This window comes from Schistocerca gregaria, chromosome 5, assembly GCF_023897955.1.
Source record: "Schistocerca gregaria isolate iqSchGreg1 chromosome 5, iqSchGreg1.2, whole genome shotgun sequence".
Classification (NCBI taxonomy): Eukaryota; Metazoa; Arthropoda; class Insecta; order Orthoptera; family Acrididae; genus Schistocerca; species Schistocerca gregaria.
The window spans coordinates 550,741,667-550,764,041 of NC_064924.1; the positions used below are offsets into that span (position 1 = coordinate 550,741,667).

At 42.2% G+C, this 22,375-nt stretch overlaps 2 protein-coding genes across 2 annotated transcripts in view; one reads left to right on the forward strand and one right to left on the reverse strand.

Annotated features, from left to right (window-relative positions):
- The window catches only part of LOC126273161 (solute carrier family 2, facilitated glucose transporter member 10-like), a 79,867-nt gene extending 64,880 nt beyond the window's left edge, over positions 1-14,987 (reverse strand). Inside the window, exons 1-4 of the mRNA XM_049976630.1 lie at positions 14,455-14,987; positions 14,008-14,222; positions 2,640-3,020; positions 447-777 (exon numbers count right to left, since the gene is read on the reverse strand). Of these exons, the coding sequence (XP_049832587.1) occupies positions 447-777; positions 2,640-3,020; positions 14,008-14,222; positions 14,455-14,764 (1,237 nt within the window). The 5' untranslated portion in view covers positions 14,765-14,987. The remainder of the gene's footprint in view (positions 1-446; positions 778-2,639; positions 3,021-14,007; positions 14,223-14,454) is intronic.
- A 206-nt stretch (positions 14,988-15,193) lies between these two features.
- LOC126273160 (trichohyalin-like) overlaps positions 15,194-22,375 on the forward strand; it is a 1,218,599-nt gene continuing 1,211,417 nt past the window's right edge. The window contains exon 1 of the mRNA XM_049976627.1: positions 15,194-17,317. Within this exon, the coding sequence (XP_049832584.1) occupies positions 16,388-17,317 (930 nt within the window). The 5' untranslated portion in view covers positions 15,194-16,387. The remainder of the gene's footprint in view (positions 17,318-22,375) is intronic.

Genomic DNA, 22,375 nt, shown 5'->3' on the forward strand with positions numbered 1-22,375 from the left:
AACACCCCACAAATTTGGATATGCATGATTAGAACAACCAGCCAAAATGAGACATGCAATGAGGCCCCTTTCACATTTTTAGGTGCTGATGACACTGACTCATGAGTACACAGTGTCTCAGAGTCCTTCTCAGTGAAGATTTAACATCTGATGGTGTTCACGACCCTTTTATAGACTACCAGTCCTCGTAAGAACACTACACATGAACAACATTAACTGCACTTTGGTAACCATTCAAAGAGAATTGCAACTCTAATTATTTACATACTCACCGAGGCTATGTACGTGGTCAAAGTTACATTGATATACAAATAGGTCTTCTGGGTGATTTACATTTTTGCCATGGAGTGCAGATTATTAAGCCTGTTTGATGAATTTTCTTAAATTTAAGAATAAATAAATAAAGCAATGAGAAGAAAAGAACAGACAGATGCCACTACACATACCTGCAGGTGGCTGGGCTTCATGTTGCATGCAGCGTGGTGCTGGTTCTGCAATGAGAGGCACTGGTGTCGGCAGCATTGGGAAGGGTGGTGGTGAACCTGTCGGTAAGTCTGGAGCCACAACTTCACCGACACTGTACTGAATGAGTTGAGGTTGAGAGGAAATGGAAGGGACTGCATTGCATGGATTTGTCCAGCTTGTTGATGAGCCACCATATGCTGAGAAAGCACCAAGCAGAGCAACTGATAACATTGCACATGTTGTAGCCACTAGCAGAGCAGGACGTCGTCCAATTCTATCCACCAAGCACACTGACATGCCAGTGAAGCATACCTGTAAGTAACAACGTGGTTTTTTCAACAGAATCATATTAAAACTAATTAAAATTTTGTGTAATCTAACATACACAAAAAGAGATAGCATACCACCAACTGCACTCAAAAGGTAGTGTCTAACAACAATTTATACAAATATTAAGACTTTAATAACTTGCAAGATACACAGGGTGTTCCGAAATTATTTCTTCAAATTAATACAGGAGTTGGACAACTTCAAAACAAATATATTTAGTTATGGCATGTATGATCCCTGACAGCTATTTCTGATGCTAGGAACAATCTACACAGAAAGTAGTTTAGCATACTAATTATAGCAGACACCTACAGGAAGAGCTTAAATGGGCGACTATTGATCTGTATGCATGGATCATTGAGTGTCATGATTGTTTGAAGAGTCTTGGTATGTCCGCAATGGCATCAGCAGTGATAGCAATTCTATCGATAAGGTGTTCTGAACACTGGTTTCATACACCAGCTGCTTTCTATACCCCCCACAGAAAGAAGTACGAGGTCAGGTAACCTGAGTGTCCAGGGCAGGGGGCCACCTGAGCCAATCCATAGTTTTGCTAAGGTGGCTCTCAGATCACTCCTCACAGCAATGTTGGAATGGGTTCATGTCCCATTGTGCTGGAAGTACATCCTTTGTCTAACACTTGGAGGTACATTTTCCAGCAATTCTGGCAACACACATTCCATGAAGACACCATATCCGTTGAGGTGGAATGGAAGAACCTACCATAGAGAGTAACGCTCCAAATATTAACACCGAATCATTGTCAATGAGCGCATGGTCAAGTACCTCGTGCATTCACATGTGCCCAAATATGCAAACTGCGGGTACTGAAACAGCCTTCATGAATAAACAAAGCCTCATCAGAATACAGGACCTGGGCACACACTGTACAATGACAACTGCCACACACTCCCAAATTACTTGCCATATTCATATGACAGAGGACTTAACACTACAAGTACAATTCATATGAACAGAAAAAGAGTATACCAACAAGGGCTCTCATATTCTGGGGCAAGAGGAGACCGCAACCTCCAAGCCCAGTTAACAGGTAAAGGAAACAATATTGTGTACTCAGGTGTTTCTCTTTCAATACAACAATTTTAAAGTCAGAATTATGCTGGTTTTTAACAGAGTTGGATCTGGAACGTTTTTGTGGCTACTTACATGTTGCCATTTGTCGACCCAGAATTTTTTCATTTCCTTTATTTAACTGTCTACGGAAACAAATTTTATTTTTTATTTCATTTTTTTTAATGTAAAGAACTAACTAAAGCGCCTACATAAATGATGAAAAAATCAAACTGATTGGTATTAGCCCTGTATTCTACGTAGTTCGTTAATTTGTAAACTCCTATTACCACTCGTCTCTCTGTTAATGGTAAAGGTTTGCTATTGCTTCAATAACTCTTACTGCAGCATTACATAACTTGCACTGATTGAATTTATTAATAGGAAACTTGTCTCATACAAAAGGAAGTAACTATACTGCACAACTCTAATATTATGATTAAATCTGCATACATTCTAATTTCTTATCACATATCACTTATTTTCTTCTATGCCTAATACTTCAGAAAATTCTTAGTTTTAAACCTTAATCAATACACTGTAGCACTCTTTTTATATTCCAAGTATTAAAAATTGAGCACAGCTGATACTACGCCAGTTCCTCATCACTTCACCAACAACCTATACTAACTGACTATATCTTTCACTTTTTGCAGAAAAATTATTTTGCTCTTGAGTTCCAACTGTTCTATGTAACAAATTCTGCTATTTACCAAATTTAGCTAAAAGGTATGGTCTAATTTTATGGAATTAGGTAAAAATTTAGTGTTTACCTTCACAATGCCTATGGTAATATCGGTGACAACTCCTGCACTTTCACTGCAGACACCAAGCAGGGCAAAAAGACGACGAGTGTACAATGCCACCGAGGAGTGTCCGGAAAACTGCACCACAGACACCAACACCAACGCCAAAGCTAGTGTCTCAAGCAGGCTGCCAGCTGCTGCTACTGAACTACTTGACCCTCTAGTGCTGGGGTCTCCGGCAACATGCCGCAAAATGGTGAAGTGTGGAGACGGAGGCAGACGAACGGCCAGTGCTGCAGCAACGAGTGGTGGAAGAATACCTAAGCTCGCTGCTGCCAGCCAGTGCACACCACCACCTGCGACACTGCCAGCCAGGACTATGCCGGCTGCTGCCCCCAGATGGAAGGCCTGCATAAAGAGAACAACTCAGATATACGCAATGACACTCAAACATTTTGGTATGTTTCCATAATTAAATTTTCACTCTGCAACAGAGTGTGCACTGATATGAAACTTTCTTGCAGATTAAAACTGTGTGCCAGACTGAGACTCAAATTTGAGACCTTTCCCTACCGTGGGCAAGTGCTCTAACGACTGATCTACCCAAGCACAACTCACAACCTCTCCTCACATGCTTAATTTCGTCAGTACCTTGTCTCCTACCTTCCAAACTTCACAGAATCTCTCCTGCAAGACTTGCAGAGCTAGCAATCCTGGAAGAAAAGATATTGTGGAGACATGGCTTTGCCACAGCCTGGGGGATGTTTCCAAATTGAAATTTTCACTCTGCAGTGGAGTGTGCACTGATATGAAGCTTCCTGGCAGATTACAAGTTTGGAAGCTAGGAGACGAGGTACTGGCGGAATTAAAGCTGTGAGAACAGGTCATGAGTCATGCTTGGGTAGCTCAGTCGGTAGAGCACTTGCCCACGAAAGGCAAAGGTCTCGAGTTCCGAGTCTCGCTCTGGCACGCAGTTTTAAACCGCCATGAAGTTTCATATGGTTTCCTGCAATTTCACTGAAACACATGATAGAAGGTTCAGGTAGACTGGAAGACAGAAAGTTACACAATTATCCACACGCCAAAGACAAACATTGCATTGACTATTTACAAATAATGTATGATTGTATTCACAGGGCTATAATGCAACTAGGACACTCATTCCTAACTGTGCCCTGGTTCAGAAGTACTGCAACTTCAGGTGTACACTACTCCTGACTCACAGAGGTTAAAACTGAATGTAATCTCTTATAGTTATTTTTTTAGATTACGAACAAAATAATCATAATTAGATTTAATAGTGGATGAGATGCTATGACAACTAGTTTACTAGTTCTTCCTGTATCTTCACTTTCATTAGCTTTTTTCCTATGGTGATTATGTCAAATATTAAATTAATGTTTCAGTGAAAAATAAATAAAATTAAGCTGAAGCTGTGATAAACTACTTCTGTAAGGAAGATGTTCAGCACAAAGAGAATATAATCGTATTTCAGGTGAATGTATGTCCAGCCATTTAGACAACGTCCATAAATGCGTGTGGCTAACTGAAAGTATACCAGCTACTGACAACAGAAAAATTTTGATTAAATGAACACTGCTCAAGATTGTTTGGACTTGTTTTAAAATACTGGTTCACACTAAGATGTCAGAGATAAGGGAACAGTCAAAATGCTAAATGACAGAGTGTGCCACAGCATCAAAGAAATGAAACACGGTTCCATAGCAGGAAACCTCAATGCTGTTATTTTTTGCATTCTCGTGGAGTAATGCAAACATACAGCCTCCGAAAGGGTAGAACCATTACAAACATTACTACTGAAAACGCTGACGGATGCTATACAGGTTAAACAAACTATATATTTTCAATTTGTTTACAAAACAACATCATCCCTTCAAAATACTCTCCATTACAACAAATATATTTCTCCCACTGGTGCTTCCAATGTTCGAAACATTTTCTGTAGTCATCTTTGGAAATGGCTAACAGCACCTCCTTCATTTTGTCAATTTCTTCAACATTGTCAAGAGTCCTTTCCTGCCCTTTTTCATGCGGAAAAGAGTCACACAGAGCCAAGTCAGGCATGTAAATCGCGTGGGGCAGTGGAACCGGGGCAGCGGAACCATGCCCTTTTTAGCCAAACACTGTCTAACAGAGATGGCTGTGTGTACGAGTACATTATCGTCATTGAAAAACCAGTCTCCTGTCTGCCAAAAATCGGGTCTTTTTTGATTAACATTGTTGTGCAATCTTCTTAAAACTTCCAAATAAAAGGTTTGACTGACAGTCTAACCTGGGGAAACAAACTCTGAGATTCAGGCAGTTGATGGACGCCCAGAATGAGGTTTGTCATCAATTGACATGTCGCAAGTTTTTCCCCATGACGTCATCCTGGTAAGTTAAACTAGCCATCATAAAAAACTAAACAAGAAAAAAAATGGTACCAGCACAAACTATCAGTATTTTCCTAAAGCATGTCAAATACTATGGTATCCGAGATCTTGCAGGTAACTGGTTTTCATCCTATTTAACTACAAGGGTGCATTAAGAAAGTCGGGAAGTGTTAATAATTAAACAGCATCTTCAGAATGGGGTATCTTCACTACAGGAGTATCACAGAGATTGATATTGGGTGCTTTCTTGTTCCTGTTAAGCGTAAATGATATTCTATCATATATCCAAGAAGAAGAATTAGTTCTCTTTGCTGACAATGCAAGTATTATGATCAAGCCTAACAGACTACAGACAACACTTGGAAAAGTAAATAATATTATCTTGAACATTATTAACTGGTTCTCTCCAAATGGAATGTCACTGAATTTAGACAAAAAACACTAAATGCAATTCAGTTCTGTAAGAGACCAGGCTAGACGATCAGAAAAATGCGGGAGAGTAAATCATTAAATGAATCAATATATTCTAAATTCTTGATAAGAAACTGAACTGAAAGTCACATGTTATAGATCTAAAATGTCTACATTATGCAACTTTTATGTTATGAATAATATTAGATTTTGGAGTTGAAAAAGTAAGAAGATTGGCTGACTTTTGTTATTTGCATTCACTAATGTCTTGTAGCTTCATGACGTGGAGGAACATGTCTCCAATTAAAAAGGTCTGTTGCACAGAAGCCTGAAATAAGGCAAATGTGTGGTGTCCACTACAGAACCTCCTATAGACAGCTCTTTAAACAGCTGGGCATATTGACAGCATCTCCACAGTACATTTATTCCCTACAAAAGTTTGTTGTTAACAGCCAATAGCCATAATTTGAAAAAGAAAAGGAAAGCTATAGTAACATTCAAAAATATGCAGACCAGTCACATTCTTGTGACCATGGCGTATGTTCTACATCAACATGCAACAACCAGTCACCGAAGAGAGGTGGTAGCACTAGCAGTGGAGGCTACATAAAGCATTTTGGGAGAGGAGGGGACACAGAAATGGAGCAATTTGACATCCAAAAAGGTATGACTTTCAGGCCAAGGGTGGAAGCATATCTGAAATGACTAATTGCTAATTTTGTAAACTGTTTGTGTGTCGCCATGGTTAATGTGTATTGTGTAATGTGTAATGTGTATTGAGCATGACAAGATGGCTCTATCCAAAACCAAAATCAAACCAAAACCATAAACAAAGCAGAGGCAACTGTGGTGCACCATAGGCGATAGATGACATGGGTGAATGACAGCTGTGGAAAGGTGTGTAGGCGAATAGTCATTGAACTGCTGAGCATCTGAACACCCAAATGAACCAAGGGGCTACCAATAGTGTCTCCTCAACAGCTGTTCAACAAACACAGCTGCACATAGGCCTCCGCCGTGGGCGCCTGGTTTGTGCACCCATTCTGACTGTCATTCATCGGCGACGAACGCTGGAATTTGCACATCAGTACCACAACTGGACATCCACTGAGCGGCAATAGGTGGCATTTTCAAATGAATCATGAATCACATTTTATGCTCGGTCAGACAGTTGGCCATTAACGTGCATGGAGTGAAACATCTGAAAGCAAATACCCAGCATGCATTATGGTCTGGCAAATGTTTTCACTGCATTCCATGGGTGATCTCCTTATACTGGAAAGCACAATGGATCAACACAACTATGCATCTGTCCACCCCTGCAAGCTGTTTGTTTTTTCGTGGCATAATCTCCAGCAGGTTAATGCAATGCATACCACAGCTCGCAGGGTATGTGCGTGGTTCAATGAGCACAAGGGTGGATTCACTGTATTCCTCTGGCCACCAAACTCCCCAGATTTAAACCCAGGCAAGAATCTCTGGGACTACCACGATGGGGCTGTTTGCGCCATGGATCCTGAACCAAGAAACCTTGTGCAGCTGCCCATGGCACTGCGACGGAATACCTCCAATTCCTTCTAGCACCTTCCAGAATCTCACTGACTCCCTTCCTGCCACACTCTCAGTGATCCATGCCACAAAAGTTAGTTATTCAGGCTTTCGGCAGGAGCTTGCATTAATGTGACTCAACAGTGCATAATACTAGGACAACAAATTATCACTCACTCAGCCTTAATATGGCACAGAAAGAAGTAAGGTCTTCTGCTGTAAAAATCTCTTGGCCAGCTATCTAAAGATATAAAGAATTTAATCAATAACAAAAATAAATTGAGACACAAGCTGAAATAATACCTGTGTGACAAATCCTTCTACTCTCTGTGTGCGTTTAAGAGAAGGGGGGAGAGAGAGAGAGAGAGACATTGAACATGCTTGAGTATCTATCACTGTATGCATGGGAGGAGGGATCAACTTAAGAAGCAAAGAAAATGGTCAGCATGTTGTCGTCCATACTTTCTGTAGACACAAAGCTGTGGTAAGGTGGCTTGTGTGCTCAATGATACAGATAGTTGTACCATAAAAGCAACCACAATGGAAGGGCATTTGTGGAGACATCAGAATAACCCATGGTTGTTGCAGAGGGATAGCATCCTTTTTAACAGTTGCTGGGCAATGATGATTCACTAATGTGGCATTGTTATATGCCTTGCTGTGCTGGTACTGTAAATGGCTAAAGGCATGGTAAAATTACAGCCATAGTTTTTCCCAAGGGCATGTAGCCCTACTGTATGGTTAAATGATAATGGCATCCTCTTGAGTAAAATATTCCAGAGGTAAAATAGACACTCACTCAAATCTCGGGGCTGGGACTACTCAGAAAGATGCTGTCATCAGGAAAAACAAAAATAGCATTCCATGGGCCAGACCGTAGAATGTCAGATTCCTTAATGGGGTAGGTAGGTTGGAGAATTTAAAAAGGTAAATGCATAGGATGAAGTTAGATATTGTGGGAATTAGTGGAGTGTAGTAGTTAGATGAACACAGGGTTGTCAACACAATCAAATAGGAATACTACAGGAGTAAACCTAATAATAAACAAGAAAATATAAATATGGGTAAGGTACTATAAACAGCAGAGTGAACACATTATCATAGCCAGGACACACACAAAGCTAACACTCACTACAATAGTAAAAGTTCATATGGGTACTAGCTCCACAAATGATGAAGAGTGGAAGATTGTATGATAAAATAAAGAAAATTATTTAGATAAGAGACGAAAATTTAAGTGCGGTTGGTGATTGGAATTCGATGTAGAAAAAGGAAGCGAAAGAAAAAAGCAGAACGTGGGCTGAGAGAAAGGAATGAAAGAGGAAGCTGCCTCGTAGAATTTTGTACAGAGCGTAATTTAATCATCACTAATACCTGGTTTAATAACCATGAATGACGGCAATATATGTGGAAGAGATGTGGAGACATTCAAAAGTTCAGACTGATTGTGCAAGGGGTCCCAGAAACACTGCAGCAGACATCAAGGGGTTATATCGAAAAACACTGGATATTTCAGAGGTTCCAGGTGAAAAATGAACTTCAGACGGAAATCCATGTTTGAAAGCATCATCCAAGATGACAGAGCATTGCATTCATAGGTGACAGAGCAGCTAGCTCCATCTTCTTCACTGATGAACATGATAATCAGTTGTGATCATGGAATAACAATCAACATTTCGAAACATTCTGCCTACTGTCCATCAGTGTATAAAGTCAAGTTTGCTGTATAAGGGGTGGCCTGAGGGCAGGCTAGGGACCTACAACTTCGATGCTCTGTATTGTCATTGGAAGACGTTTCCAGACAGGGGTTCCTTTCCTTGATTTGTTCGTCAAGACAACCCTTCAAAGTTTGTCACAACAATTTTTTTGAGGACCCTGTGCAAGGGTAGGACAGAGATTTCAAAAACAAATCTTAAACTGCAAGTCCAGGGGCAGACACGGATTCTGAACATAATTTACTGGTTATGAATTGCAGATAAAAACTCAAGAAATTTCAAAAAGGCAGAAACTGAAGGAAAAGAAACCTCAATAAACTGAAGGACCCAGAGGTTGTCCTGAATTTAGAGGGAGCATTGAGAAACATCAGACTGAAATAAATGCAAAAGACTATACCTGAAGATGAATGGGTTGCTTTGAGAGCTGAATTACAGAAGACAGCAGAGGATCGCATAGGTAAAAAGAAAAAGCCTGGTAGTAACAATCCTGACTGTAAAGAATACACAAAGTGGCTAAGCAGGAATGGCTAGATGATAAATGCAGAGCTGTATAAGCATGCATAAGAGGGGAAAGACAGATGCCACCAACAGACGACACGACATTTCCTTAGAATGATTTAGATCCTTGGGAGAGTCAGTCATCACAGTATTATTCCACTTCATGTGCAAGGTATTCAAGACACGTGAAATACCCTCGGACTTCAGGAAGGGCTGTAATAATTCCACTTCCAAAGAAAGCACATGCTTACAGGTATGAAGAGGTCCCTGCAATCCAACTGGACAAATACAGTTCACCACTGAAAGAAAATTAAATAGGTGTTTATATGCAACACAACTGAAGAAGAGAAAAATAGATCTACAGAAACGAAGATGTGTGTGCAAGAGCAAGAATACATTTTAAGTACTTAAAAAGTGACAATAAGTGCAGCATCTCAGACAGTAGAAAAATGCTGCTCAGACAAAATTTTGAGATAGGAGCACTACACACAATCTAGCGCAGGATGTATCAATCTAGGTATATATTGACTGCTTAGCCATATGTTAACTCTACCATCAAAGAATTAATGTGGTTCAATGTTTCCACAGAATGCTATTATGAAATTGCAACTTGTTATACTGACTGATTATGTAAATATGAATACACTAAAATAAAATGAAGATGCTAGAAAAATTTGTGGTCCTATAGTAACTCACAAATTTACATGAATTGATGAGGTGTAATTAATCATCACAAATGTAAATTTTGCAAGTACCAATCCAAAAGTTGGTAGGCAGCGATTTTTCTTCTCCTCTCTTCTCTGTTTCCTGTTAGCCTCTAAACTTCCTCACATGAACATGGTCTCACAATGTACATTACGTGTTTGGAATATTGCAGCCTACGTCTTCCGCTTTCTCTCATGCCCTGCATTATTCCTCCCACAGCAATAACCAGAAAACTGCTGTCTCACTAGAGGTGGAGAATTAATTGGTCTCTTATGTTCAAAAACTTTGGTAGTAGAGATCTTTTATCTCCTATTATAATAGTTTCTTGATTTGCGAACTTTGCTGTCTTAGAGATCTTTTCTATCCTCCTCTAGCAGCAAATTTCAATTACTTCCACATGTCCGTTGTCACATGCACCAAAGGTCTAAATTTCCAAGCAACATGAGGCCAGGTTCCAGAAAAATTTATTATTAAATCCTTTGTGTCTGTAAATTTGGTTTCTCGACACAAGCTGCACCCTTTTCTTGCAGCAGGCCAACTTTGCCTACATAATTTTGCTCTTTATCTACATCAGTACTCTGCAAGCCACCATTCCTGTACCACTACTAGTCATTTCCTTTCCTGTTCCACTCACAAATAGAGCAGGAGAAGGACAACTGTCGATATGTTTCCATATCAGCCCTAATCTCTCTAATTCTATCTTCCTGGTCCTTTTGCGAAATGTACATTGGCAGCAGTAGAATCACCCTGCAGTCAGCCTCAAATGCCGGCTCTAGAATTTTTCTAAATAGTGCTTCTCGAAAAGAACATCGGCTTCCCTCCAGTGATTCCCATAACAAATCTAGCAACACACCTCTGAACTGCCTCTATGTCTTCCTTTAATCCAACCTGGAATGGATCCCAAACACTCAAGCAGTATTCAAGAATAGGTTGCAGTAGTGACCTACATGCAATCTCCTTTACAGGCAAACCACACATTCCTAAAATTCTCCCAATAAACCAAAGTCAACAATTTACCTTCCGTAGCACAGCCTTAGGAGCTCGTTCCATTTCCTATTGCTTTGCAACATTATACTCACATACTAAAACAACCAGCCTGTGTCAAGCAGGACACTATTAATGTTGTACTCTAACATTATAGGTTTGTTTTTCCTACTCATCTGCATTAACTTACACTAGCTGCCATTCATCACACCAACAAGAAATGTTGTCTAAATCGTCTTGTATCATTCTAAAGACACTCAACTTTGACACTTTGCCACCACAGCATCATCAGCACACAACCGCACATTACTGCTCATTTATGTGTATGGAGAACAGTGGTCCTACCATACTCCCCTGGGGCTGAACCTTTGTCATTTGAGATGATTTAACTTCCAGAGAAGTTAAACGTGTATAGCGCTTGCAATTGCTAGCATGCCCCAAAATCTGAAAAATCTGCGAATATTAAATACACTCAGCTTTTTGCCTCTTAGTTGAAATAACAAAACAGCTCACAAGTATTTGAAGAGAGAAAAAAATAAAACCAGAAATTTGAGCAAGATATAGCTTTTACTGAAGTCAGAAGTTAGGAGATCAATTAGATCATTTGAAAACATTAAGAAAAGATGCAAGTGAACCTGCACAATTCAAGGTTGCTCTATAGGTATTGCAGACAGTATTACACACACAAAAGGAACAGAAAAAAAACTAGACAATACATACTAGGCTACAATGCAGGGCAGCTACTCAAACTTGAAAAATGTATTCCCTGAGAAATTCACATGTGGGGAGGAATATCATGTCATAACAAGCTCCTGAGAAATTAACAGCAAGGGTTGGGAGGGTGGGTGTTGAAACGGGGAGGGGGGGGGGGGACGGGGCGGGGCAGTGTTTGAGCATCTCACAGTAACAACTTTTCTTTTCTAGTGGCTGTAGTTTAACTGCAGTTTTTAAACACCAATAACGTATATAAACTAATATTTAAATATATAACATACTTTGAAATATTAAGTATTTTAAAATTTATGATTTATAAAGCTCAATAAAATTAAATTCCAATGTTGGTAAGTCTGTGAAAATTCCATATTATCCAGAAGAATCTCCAACCTGTAATGTGGGTGAAGGCTTCTGGGTCCACTGTCATCTTCGACAAATACACAGCCTTGATAACAGCCACTTGCCACTGTAGCAGAATGCTGGTCTACATAGTAACTGCTAGACAATAATCAGTTTTTGCCGATATAATATAATTGGAGATAAAAAAAACGTACTCACCAAGTGGTGGCAGAAGAAAACACATACAAAAGTTAAGAACATGCGCACGCTAGGTGAGTAGGTTTTATCTATCCAACTATATTATATTAACATTACTACTTGGTCAGTTACTGGGACAAGTTTAATTGAAAATATTAGAATCTCAAAGGAAGAGTTAGGAATAGCTTATTTAAACTTCCAGGAGTATTCTGACAACAGCAAAAGGAGGAGGAGGAGGATCAAATGATTTTCTACCAAGATAAAACAGATTGCTCCCAAAATATAAAGTGTTTTCCAGAGTATAGATGTGGATGTTATTATACAACAGTACAGCAAGCAAGGAAGAAAAGGAGTGACCTAGTTTTACACACACACACACACACACACACACACACACACAATTTCATTGTTCTTTTGCTCTGAACCACCTTTGATCCTCTATCTTCTTAATCATACCACACTTTCCTAGATCCTACTGCACTTTTTCACCTGTGAGACTGTTTTGGTTCCCTTGGTCAATCAATATCCTACTTGCAACCCTTTCTGGTATTGCTTTTGTAATGTGCCCATAGAAAGATGGTCTTCATGCCTTTATTGTGGTTACAATCTTTCCAGTATTTTCATACAATTCCTTTCTTGATGTCAAATGAAATTTAAATGCATTTGCTGTAAATTTACTTGTTTGGCCTCAGAATCTTCTTAGAAATGTCCTTTCTTTTTTTTTTTCTATTTCTGAAAGCGACTCCCTGGCAATAGTCTCTGTAACATACAAACATTCAGGTTTAACTACACTATTATCATCATTTTTTTTATTTGGCTTTTTACAGAGCATGTAAAACCATTAGATAGCTTTAGTTTTCTTGTCCTTATCCTTTCAAAACTACTGCTCTTTTTACTATGCGTCTATCATTTTCTGATGTCCACAGATTTTTGTTTCAGGCTCCCTTCTGCACTGACTGGCAATGGTAAAGCATGTCTTTGGTAAAAATGAATATATTGTTACTCAACAATTATAGGTGCACTACACAGTGGCATAATGGTCTATGTATGAAGATGATTAGAAGATGGCTATTCACATTTGCTGAGAATAAATCTAAATAATCGGGGCAAATAAACTTCTGTAATAAAAAGATTACTTTACACAAATTCAGAGATCACTCTCCTGCCAACAAAATCACGTAATCATAAAAATGATAAAACCACTCAAAAGGTAATATTACTTTTGGTAGGTAGTGTTTCTAACACAGTATTAAAACTTCACACTTATTTGATACAACTACTTGAGACACGTTAACAGCCTATACTTCAAGACAAATGCACTGAAAGGTTAAACTTTCAATAGCAACAATGATAAAAGCTGATGTATTACATTTACAGAAAGTTGTTTTAAGCACACTAAGGTTAAGATAATTAGTTATTAATACAGCCTCTCTGAAAAGTTCTGAACAGTACATGTTCTTCAGCTGACTGTCACAAATCTTGCACTCCACAAATTTATTTATAGAAACACATTCTGAGGTGTAAGAACTTCCAGCAATCAACCTGTGTCACAATCTTTAGCCAAGACAAAACTGAGCAACAAAAAATTTAATGAACATGGAAAGATACAATAACTGAAATGTGAAGAAATATCACATCAAAAGCCATCTCATTTTTCTTAGGTAAAAACCAGATAATTCTTACAGTGGAGATCTAGTTGTGGTTACTGCATAAAATATGATGTGCACAATTATATTTACAGCCACCAGACCACAAAGTCTAACAGTCAAACAATATTAGCAAGAACACTCTCACTTTTTACAAATACCATACACTGAAATAAATTACATGCTAAAAAGAAATGGGTTCCTCTTAATAACTTCTGACAAATAGAAAATATCTGGTATATACCTGTACAAGCTTCCCCCGGGACACAGGAGTTGCCAATTCTGCTAAATAAACATGCAGAGCAACTGCTGACAGCGCTCCACCAAAACCTGCGACCAGGCGCCCACATAACAACATTGCATATGAAGATGACAGTATAGAGACAGCTGATCCAACACTCAGCATTATGTTTGCACATACGGTGCTCCAACGCCGACCAAGTCTGTCAACGGGTACACCTATAACGATTTTGAAGCTGGTGATAACATTGCTGGTATGATGCACAGTAATAATATGTAAATATCAAATATAACTTTATCATACACCTCATTCCATTGGAAAATAATGACAAACTTGTTCACGATGTATGTCTGCTTGAGAACACAAGGCATCGTAAAACATACATCATAAATATTAATGACTCACTCGATATGTATGTTGCATGGCTACAACGAAGGAAGTACTACTTACCGCCGAAAACAGATGCCATTGCGGCTCCTACGAGCCACATATTGAATGTCATATGCTGCTGAAGGCATGTCAGTCTAAATGAAAGTTCCATCTCGTGAAGAATACTGTCATTTGATCCTATGTCATAACCAAACGCCAAGCCTCCCAGCATCGCCACTGACGAAGCAAGGATGGCATGGCTCTGAGATTTGTCTGTGACTGCATTATTATTGCTTTTTATTATTACCGGCGGAGGTGTAACAGTCACAGACTTTTCCCTTCCCTCTTTTCTTCCACTTAGTAAAATCGTTGTATCTTCTTCGTCGGACATAATGACAGTTGTCCAGGCTCTTCAAGACATCACACAAATCAAAATCAATCTGCGAACCAAATTCACGCCAAATAATGTCGTTCACCTGCTTCAGCACTAACAAAGCCGTGTTTTTTAATACAAATAAAATATGAAAACATTGTAAGACAACTAAACAACGAATTTGTCTTTGACTCTGAAGATATTCCACCGGCTAGGACGGCGAGAGGCGAGAAGACGATTCGACTTTGTCTTCTCACTCCCAGTTAAAGCCAGTCCGAAAGAGTTCGTATAGAGTGTATTTTGTTGCTTGTACCGTAGGATAGCAGTACATCACATTAAAATAGAAATTATTTGTTTTTATTTTTCCCGCGTTTTTTAAAATAAGGTTACGTCAAAATTACGCCATTTCGTTTGAGGAGGATAAATATTTTGTGTCAGATTTCAAATATTTTAAAAATTGTGACTGAATTAATTTAATTCATAATTTTGGGTCCTGAACTCGTCAGCACACGAGAAAGAAACGTATTTCTCGTAAGGGCCAGCAGATGGCATACCTCGGCAATTCGTGCCTGAAGTGCAGTCTGTCGGTGAGCAGTGAAACTACACGATCGACATCGGTATATTTTAAATGACACAGTGAGAGCGGAAATTTCATACTTCCGATTTCGCCGTTGCTAAGGGGCAGTGGAAACATAAGTGCGGCATACATAACTAGTTTCGAATCAGTGTTCCTTGAAGCAACTGGCAAGGTGTTTCAAAGTGTAGGGAGAACATGATATTCTTGACAAAAATATATAGTATGGACTGAACATGATTTGCTGCTTAATAACAGTCGCCGTTGCTACGGATAAACCGATTGGGATGATACAGTTGACCGACCGCAATTATGTCGGCATGAAAAGATTTTTATGGAAGAACCGTAGTTCGGTGACAGTAAGGTTATCCGTTTAGGTTATACACTATTGTAAAAGTGACTGGGCAAGTGGTGTCTCGCCGTTAAACAACTTCATTGCATTGTTATAAAATTGGCTATTCTGGTACAAATGTCTGTTCGTGTAATCTGAAGAAGAGCAAAGACAATTCGGAGAGCTGTGTATGAAATATATTATTAGTACATTAAAGGCTAACTGTAAGATTGGAAGACGTGCCTTTGAAAAACAAAAGCATCATCTTTGTGAGAAACATTGTTGGACGTTTCCGTGGAGCAGAGCCGACGCGTTGATCGAACGGAGCGCACGAGGATCTCGCTCCCGCCAAAAGAGGGCGGACGTCGCGTCGTGGCGCGGCGCGGAGCTGCGCAGCCAGTTGGCTGGAGTACGAGAGCGGTTGGGGGGAGGCCTTCATTGATCAGCGGCCGGCGGAGAAGAGGAGCTGCGGGGCGCTCCGCTCAGTCGGGCAGTGGTGCGGCAGCGGTGCGCGTGGGGCATGTGACGCACGGCGCGGGCGTGCGGTGTGCGGTCGAGAGGGAGCAGGCGAGTGCGGGCGTGCGTGCGTCGATAGCGGAGACCAGAGAGCGATAATGCCGCCGTCTGCGGGCGGTCTCGGACTCCTCCTGGCACTGGTGGCGGCGGCTGCGACGACGACGACGACGACGACTGCGGCAGCGACTCGAAGCGGAGGAAAGCGCAGCAGCGGGCGGTCATGTCGTACGGCGCCCCCTCCAATCTGAGCGGGGGCGGCGGATACGGCGCTGGAGGAGGCAGCGGAGCAGTCGGTGCCGGCGGGAACCGATCGCCGCGGAGCTCGCGCCGGCTGGCCGGTGAACTGCCCACCGTAGACCGGTCGCCGTCGCGCTCCAACTACGGCCTGAGCGGCGGCGGCGCCACACGGGGCAGCCCTCTGGGGAGCCGCAAGGGCGCGCGCTCCCCACCCCCGTCGGCGGCGGACGCGCAGCATGCGCAGCAGCAGCAACAGTACCAGCAGCAGCAGCAGTACCATTCGGCAGCGTCAGCGTCCGCCGGCTACATGGGCTCGCCGTACTACGCGACGCGCGACGACGAGCTAGGCTCGCCGGTGATGATGGACGAGCGCGGCCGCGGCCACCACCGGTCGCGCTCCGCCTCGCGGCCCGCCATGGGGGGCGGCGGGGGTGGCGGCGGCACGCGCTACCAGTCGCTGGATCGCAGCGGGTTGGGCGGCGACGCGCACGAGCGCGAGTTTGTGCCCATCCGGGAGCCGCGCGAGCGCTCGCTGGACCGCGGCATGGGCACCGGCCGCGACCGCTCGCTCGACCGCGGGGGCGGCCTCTACCTGGACGACGACCTGTACGGCGGCGGCGGGGGCGGCAGCCGGTCGGCGCGCCAGTCGCCCAACCCGCACATGATGGCCTCGGGCGGCAGCGGCCGCGACATTGTCGCCGAGCTGCAGCAGCAGAACAGCGACCTGCAGCGCGAGCTCGCCAACTTCAAGAAGGAGCTCGAGCTCACCAACCAGAAGCTCGGCTCCAGCATGCACAGCATCAAGACGTTCTGGAGTCCCGAGCTCAAGAAGGAGCGCGCCCTGCGCAAGGAGGAGTCGGCCAAGTACAGCCTCATCAACGACCAACTCAAGCTGCTCAACTCCGAAAATCAGGTCTGTACCGCTCTCTTTTCCTATTAAGCCTTACTATCCATCCACATGTATTCCACTTATCCTACCATGAGGGAGGACACAGGGGACGTCGAACGAGTCAGAGTTTGCATTACCTTAGAAATATAGCTAAGATTAATTGTTCCTGTAGACTGAAATAATAATTCACGTGTATGAAAAGTATAAAGCAGCTTATCCTATCTGTCAAAGGCTTTTGACGTACTCTATTTACACTTCTAAATAACCTACCAGAACACTGTCTTCCATGATTGACGAAGACGACGACAATTCTGATGAAGGAGTTGCACTGGAAATCTGCGCGTCTCTAAGACACTTAGCTTAAAAAAATGTATAAAAAGTAATTAAATGCTGATTCTGTTTGGAATTAATATATCGTATGGTGTAGCAATGTCAATCACGGTTCACTCGAAACTAAATTGTATTTTTTTTACCAAGAACACCATTAATCAAAATCGCCATAAGTATGTAAAGCACGAAAAGAAACTATGACACGTCTTTTACAATTTGCCTGTAATCGAGACATCCTCCTTTGCTGAGACTTGGGAATCGTTGTCAGACCGTTCTCAAATTCACATAGAAAAGTAATGGAACACTCAATGTACGTATAGATGAACTGCACACGGTATTGCAAAAGATTATACACATTATAGCTGCAAGAAGCCACACAGCCTGAACCCTTTTGATTTCAGTCGCTAACGTCTGCTACCACTTTGCTTATGAACTGACTGTCAATGTGCACGGCTGCAACTTACTTTCAGATGAGCGTTTGCTTGCACGATTAAAATTCATTACACAGCCTCACATGACCCCAGCTGAAATCTGGAGGATGAAGTACGACGAACGAACTCTGCAGATGATAAGTTCTTCAATAAACTTCACCAGTAGATGCACACATCGATTACATTTAAACACCATACCGAAGCGACAAAAGGCTGTTGTCTAAATTAGGCCTCTTCTAGCAGTGGATATAGGCATTAACTATCGACAGCTATGTTGTAATTATCTAGGCTCAACAATCTGCCGCCTCGACACATAAATTGTTGGGGCATGCAAGAACGGTTTAGGTACAATATGAGACCTTTCGACAATCGTAATCAGATGCTTCAGATATTAGTAAAGGAAAGGAGGTAAGGCGATATCGTAGCCCAGAAAAAGGTGACATACAGATGAAATCCGTATGGATATTCGGGATACGTCCTTTTGAAAGGCGGTCCTTCTCAGGGCGACTATAGTGCTGGTTTCTGGGAATGGTCTTCCCTATAACCTGTCTTACCTTAGTTGTCACACACAAGGGTCACTCCCATGATCGTCATTGGACAATGAATAATCTGGATGCCTGGGGACACGTGGCTCCTCCGGAAACTGTTGTCTGTACTATCCTCACAGGTAACTGGAAGGCAACAACGAATCTAGAGCTTGTACCAATGGGGTGCGCTTTACTGCAATAACTTGCTAGACCAGCACAGGCAAGAGCCTTCCGCACAGCCGCCCGTCTATAGGCATCTAGGCGTGCCGTAGGTTGCCACGTGTCAACCGTAATCAAGAACAAGGAATTGCTGTAGTCCTCGCACACAATTCGCACGCCAAATGTGAAGGAGCGAGTGTGAAGTCTAATAGAAGATGATCCTACAACAAAAATGAAAAAAAAAAATCAGCTGCTGAAGGCATAGCCCACGCTCTTGCGTGGTCATTTCTGGATTGGCAGTTACTTTTTCCATGTCACTTGCATGGTGTGGAAGTTCCGGCAGCTCCCAGGGTACAAACAAGGTCACTACATCATTTTTCAGTCCTGCCAATGGATTCTAAGTTGGAACGTGGAAGATTTGCTGTTCACACTTTGCACTTTATTTACCGACGAGGCGGAACCCACACAGAGCTTAACAAAAAAGTACCGCACTAACCATTTGTGGGCTGATGTACATCCTCGAGCGATCAAGGAAGAAAGGCATCTGGGTCACTTTACAGTCATTGCATGGGCAGGTACCGTGGATGACAGATTGATACGGCCGTACACTTTACCAGGCGATTTAACACGTGCACTTTATCATCAATTTCTACAGGGCAACCTACCTGCGCTACTGGAGAACGTTACCCCTGCAGTGAGACAAATGATGTTTATGATCAATATATTGCTCCCTCCTACAAATACCTCGCGAAAAGACGATCAAGAAGAAATTAGATTCGAGCCCACAGGGAGGCTAACCAGCAATCGTTCTTCCCACGGTCATATGCGACGGGAACGGGAAAAGGCAAAGTGGCACGGGTACATACAGTACCCTCCGCCACACTGTAAGGTTCCTTGTGGAGCATAGGTGTAGATGTCGTCCCATTTTCTACGACTCATACGACAGCACTCAAAAAATGTTCAAATGTACGTGAAATCTTATGGGACTTAACTGCTAAGGTCATCAGTCCCTAAGCTTACACACTACTTAGCCTAAATTATGCTAAGGACAAACACACCCATGCCCGAGGGAGGACTCGAACCAGCCGCACAGTCCATGGCAGCAGCGCCCTCGACCGCTCGGCTAATCCCGCGCGGCACGACAGTACTAAACACAAAGTTTGATGAGTGATGCATTGGTCGAGGAGGTCATTCTGTGTTCACTTACCTTAATCGCTTCGAATTTCTAGCTGCTGGGAATTTAAAATCTTTGGTATATTCCACACCCACCCTCCTGGACAGCCGGGCTTGTTAAAACGACAATTCCAGGACGGTGAGGTGCGCCAGCCCAGCGGATTAATGACGAGGATTAGTGTGCATGCCAGTCTGGCTGTGGCTTACTTTCACATGAATAACACTTCACGCAGACAGGTGGGATACACATATTCCGTCCCGGGGGTAACAGGTGGCGACTGGAAGAGCATTCGGCGAGCTTTTAAAATTAACTATGCCAAATCTGTTACTACCTATGCCAATTCCAAAGCCGTAAGAAGAAAAGGAAGGCGTTTTCCACACCTATCGACGACGTCCACACACTAAAGGAGGACGTGTCATGTGCAAGTAACAAAATATGAATGCAACTTGGTGGGTTTGCACGAGCTCGTGATGGTTTTAAGATATGTAAGAATGTGCGGTAACTATATTGAGCAGCTCCTGTTGTTTAACAGACAGATGGTTATCGTAGGACAAAATGACCCATGTCTCAAAAAGTATATGGTTTCAGACACGGGTCTGTAGGACCTTTTCCTCTAGTTTTTACTGGTTCCATTTCTTGTAAGAATATGAGACACCTTTTTTAAACACTCTATACGCAAACTGTCTGGTTATGTGATATCATCACTTCTTTCACCCATTGGTTGAATCTTCCTTGTTTAAAACCGCACTTAAATGGTATATAAAACTTAAGCTTCTCGCGGGTTGAAACTAGTCTAGTCGAGAATAAAAACTCGTGCAATCCCTAACCTCATTTATCTTGTCCGTTGGTCCTAACACACTGAATGAACCAGAATGTAATTTTTAATATTGGTTCTGTGTAATTTCTAGTACTTGTTCCCTAGCCTTCACTACAGCCTATCACGAGAAGCAAGAGCCTTTCTGCAATGGATTCCCATGGAAGTTCCTATCATCTATATAGCAATCGCGCACGAAATTTCATTGCATTGTAACCTATCTTGTCCTCAATTGCCTGTTGAATAATTCACTTCGTGTTTCTCGCGTTCTTCTAGGAGCAAGACAAAACAAGGAGAGGCACTTAGCAGTATTGCAAATGCATGCTTTGCTTTGTATTACCAGTGTTACACGTGCAGAACTTGAAAATGACATCTCTCCACAACGACGAACATAACTAGTGCAAGTGACCCGAAATAATCCTCAGACAATACCCGAGGAACCTCAGTGAATTGTTCTCGAACGGGCCGTTTATAGTGTAGCTGCACGGCCCCGTACAACTTTGGAAGGGGGGGGGGGGGGGGGGAGCGTCACTAACTCTTGATAAATATTCAAGACTATACCGCATTAGTATCTGGTGCACACATTCTTTTGCAGATGTGCTACACTTAGCTGAGGCTCGCTTTCTCCTTCCTTATAGTTCGAACGAGCGAACTGCCGGTACTGTACTGTGTTCTGCTTATTAAGGAAATGGGTTGAACCATTTGTGTATTCTTAGCAAACGATAATTGCAGTCCTGAATGTAATTTTTCACAGTCGATATTTTCCTCTCTGCAGAAATAATACTGAAGAATAAGGAACAGCAACGACATGCGAATACAAGTGAATTTCGAAACACGCATCCCTTGGGAAAACTCGACGAAAATTACAGATTAAACACTTCCACCCTGTCCATGTTTCATAACGTCTATCGTTGTGTCCTGACTGTCGGGTCATGTAATAAATCAGACGGATTACTGAATTTGGGGATCTTTCTGAATTGGGTTTTCTTCTGCCTTTGCTTCTGCGTTATGCCTGAATATATGCTTCTTTCAGAAAGTGGGCAATACTGACTACATCCGCCGTAGACAGCAGCCGAAAAAGTTCTGTTACACACACTGTTTGGGGAATTCCTGATCTTATCGAGCTCTTTGTGGAGGTTATGCCGTTTCTGTCATATCGCGAACATCCTAGTATCACTTGAAGGACGTTTGCGATCTCTGCCTAATGCCATCTATCTACGTTCCGCTACGTCGTCCCCTCGGTCCCTTCTTACTTCTTGGAGCCCAAAGAAGTATATCCTTTGTCCATCTACTGTCCATTCGTCTTGTTACATATACTCCCCTGTGCCCTCCCTCCATTTCATTTTCATTACAGCTGTCTTCCACCCCGGTTTGTTTCCTCATCCATTTATTTGTTCTCTTGTCCCCCTCTCCACTCACCCCCCCCCCCCCCCCCAAACCCACCCCTCACCGGACGCAGATTTAGACTTGCTTCTCTCCACTGATCGCTAATCAGCCGCCTGCCATAAGAGCAATACGCTCTCAGGGTCAGCTGCAGTCTGATCTTATTTTCGAAAACCATGTTTAGTTTACCATAAGCACTTGAGACCATTTTTACTCTTCTGTTTATTTCTTATGCTGTCCATCCAGTCGCCGTCTTCAACTTCA